The sequence below is a fragment of the Bufo gargarizans genome, chromosome 8, assembly GCF_014858855.1.
Source record: "Bufo gargarizans isolate SCDJY-AF-19 chromosome 8, ASM1485885v1, whole genome shotgun sequence".
In the NCBI taxonomy this organism is placed as follows: domain Eukaryota; kingdom Metazoa; phylum Chordata; class Amphibia; order Anura; family Bufonidae; genus Bufo; species Bufo gargarizans.
The window spans coordinates 129612555-129615976 of NC_058087.1; the positions used below are offsets into that span (position 1 = coordinate 129612555).

General features: G+C 36.3%; 1 protein-coding gene across 1 annotated transcript; it reads right to left on the reverse strand.

Annotated features, from left to right (window-relative positions):
- Positions 1–1738: 1738 nt before the first annotated feature.
- Positions 1739–2745, reverse strand: LOC122944810 (hemoglobin subunit beta-2-like). Its single transcript, XM_044303468.1, has 3 exons — positions 2583–2745; positions 2257–2479; positions 1739–2009 (listed from the first exon to the last, which is right to left on the reverse strand). Exons 1-3 carry the CDS (start codon positions 2672–2674, stop codon positions 1881–1883), a joined length of 444 nt encoding a protein of 147 aa, XP_044159403.1. The 5' UTR covers positions 2675–2745; the 3' UTR covers positions 1739–1880.
- Between the last annotated feature and the right edge of the window lie 677 nt (positions 2746–3422).

Here is a 3422-nt window from a genome sequence, read left to right on the forward strand (position 1 = left end):
CTCTATTCCCATGCATATAATGCTTGTGCCTAACCCTTAGATACGCCTTTGCTACTTTAATGTTTAGCAATGTCTTAAGCTCTTGTCTGAGCGACACCAGTTTCTCTAAGTCTTTCAAGGCTAATGACCTTTTGTGGGATCTTTCAAGCTGGGAGATGCGGGTTAAAAGCTCAGTCAGACGCTTTGTACGTTCTTTTTTAATGTGTGAACCCAGCGCTATGAATTCCCCATGTACTACTGCCTTGTGCGCCTCCCATATTATAGCAGGTGTCGTCGCAGTATTTTGAGCATTGAGGGGAAAGTACTCCTGTAATTTCCTCGAAATAGCATCACAATGTACTGTTGCAGCACTGAACGTTAACAGCAATCTGTGTCGTAATGGTAACTCAGTGAAAGGGGTTAAAACAATAAGGAACTTTAATTTGAAAAAATATATATGCTTTACTTTTTTTTTTTCAGTTTTCCCAAAACAATAGTAAAAATTCTCTAAAATAATAAAAAGCTCTATGTGTCACTTAATTTTTGTTAGAAATAATGAAGGAATTAAGGCCATTAACCCTGTGCATCTGGTCATTAAGGGTAATAATAGAAAACAACACCAGAATTGCTGTTTTTTGTTCATCCTGCTGCCTAAAAAGAAATTTAAAAAAAAAAAGCATAAAAAGTGATTAAAAAGTCTGATGTACCCTAGAATGGAGCAAATGAAAATTACAGCACATTTACTATAAACGGGCATTTACTCTCTGTTTATAGTAAATGTTATGGGTCTTTGTGTACACCGCACAATAAAAAATAATAATATTATTGTGAAAAAGAAGTAAAACAAAAAATAATGGGGCCTTTTATCAAACTGGTGTAAAGTAGAACTGGCTTAGTTGCCTGTAGCAACCAATCAGACTACTCTATCTACTTTACACCAGTTTAATAAATGACCCCATAAATGTCTAAATTGTGATCATACTCATACCTGCCCAATTGCATTTAATTTACAAGCACAACCCACAGTCTTTTTAGAAAAGTACAAATGTCTGCTAGCATACATTATGTCAGGAGAGAACAGCTTGGCACATGAACGTCACCCTCGTGTCACCCGACACGGGTAATGTGGATTGTGGTTAGATTCTCTCTCACTCACAGTACTTGCTGTGTTGCAGTGCATGTGGAGAGAGAGAACTTTTTTCATACTAACCATGATAATACTGTAGATATGACAGGGCTGTTTTAACACATTGGTGGGCTCAGTGCAGCGGTCTCATGGCTGTGCTTTATCGCCCCCAACCCATCACCCTCTCAAAGCCCCCACCTTTTTATGTAGCTGTATTATATTTGAGGTTATGGTAAACACAACTGGTGTAGAAATATATATATATATATATATCTGTGATGGCTAACCTCCAGCACTCCAGTTGTGGTAAAACTACAACTCCTAGATGCACACTTACTTGGCTGTTCTCAGAACTCCATAGAAATAAATGGTGCATGCTAGGAGTCGTAGTTTCACCACAGCTGGTTTTGGGGATTGTGAATGCAATGCTATAGGGTAATTTGCTTATTAGATTAACCCTTTAACTGTAAAATGATGGCCTGTTATATTTAGCATATATGTTACAGGTATTAACCTTGATATTGCATTGTATTGACACTTCTTATAATTCATTTTGAAATGGCTTTAACCCGCATATGACAATTGTAATATAATACTTTATATAGTAAAAACAGAAGATCAGAGGCACAAAAATATGAGAATAATACTGATTTTATTTGAAGTTAATTTCAGTAGCTACATTTTAAAATTCCAAACTACATGTAATCTTGTTGGTATATGCAGTGCCTGGTGGTTAACTTGTAGCTTGAGATTCCTTTAGCATGGTAATGTTGGTTCAGTGGTAAGCCTTGCCAAGAGCATCAGCAATCCCACATAATGCCTTCTGGAAGCAAGCCTCTACTTCAGGGGTGAATTCTGCATGGAAGGTATGAGCTAAGACAATACCCAAGACACGTCCGAAACGCTGAAAGAGAAACAAATGTGTTTAAATGGACTAGAAACATTATTTAGTAGCTTGACAGCTTTAATGACATATAGATCAATCATATTATAGTGGGATAGTCATATGATTGCAATAAACTTGTGAAAAGTAATCATTTATTAAGTAAATCAAGTCTATTGATCACAGCGCATTTTTTGTTACATAACACTAAGTCCAACATAATGTCTGGTTTTTATGAATGTAAGAAATAAATCTATTCAATAATTACCAGGAAGTTGGCGGAATCCACATGCAGTTCATCAGAGTGGTACAGGCTCAGTTTGGCATAGTGGCTTTTCAGGTTGTCCATGTGTTTCAAAGCTTCTCCAATAGAGCGCAACACCTTTTCTCCATGAGCTATGACCTTGGGATTGTGGCAGATGGCATCAGCAGAGCCAAGGTTACCAAAGGTACTGAAGTATCTTTGGGTCCAGGGATAGACAATGAGAAGTCTGGTGAGGAATAAAAAAAAAAACACAAGAGTTAAAGGCAAATAGATAGTTGTGCTATGAAATGTACATTATACAATTCTTTCAATTCTGTTATGTTATTTACCTGGAAAGAGCTTCTCCTCCAACCTGCTTGCAGTCTACCTTGGACCAGATGGCATTGATGCACTTGAGCTCATGATCTGTCAAATGGACCATGGTGAATTATTTGAGTTTCTGTGCTGAGCTTCTGAGGAAAGAACCTGGTGTTTTTGGTCCTCAATCCCTGAATTTAAATAGTATACACTGTCCATCCCTCAACTGGTCTATTCAACTATTGGCTGCCATGAACCACACTTATCTGCTTACCCTCCTCCTCTACTGCTGCGCCCGGCCCAACCCATATGATAAGTTAACCAATATTTCAAGTATTGAAATGTTTTTTTCTATATTAAAAATATATGCTTATAATAATTTATCTCCTAACGTGAACAAAAATGCATGTATCTGCCAATATAAGGTCATACAAACTTACATTTTTGTTTAGCTGCTTAATGCATATATTTTCTGCATATGTTACTTAACAATCATTTTATTTTTTTGTTATAAGATAAGTATTACCTTCTTACTAGTTAATAATTGTTTTCCCCTATACCTTTGGAAAAATGAATAACTTAAAAATAAATTATTTAAGGGACAAGTTTATTTATGTAGGAGAGGATAGTTATTAGGGCTGGTGAGAAACAAAACCCCCCCACAAGAGGCGGTCAAACAGTTGTGGAATGAAATGTTAGGTCCCTTGTGTGTATTGTTAGCATGACAAAGTTCAGAAACGGCTCTATGTCTAATGGTAGGGAATTTGTTTCCTATACTATTCTCTATTGTTGAAGAGATCTGTTTGATTGATTGCCCCCCTCCCCATTTAATATATATATATATATATATATATATATATATATTAGAAACA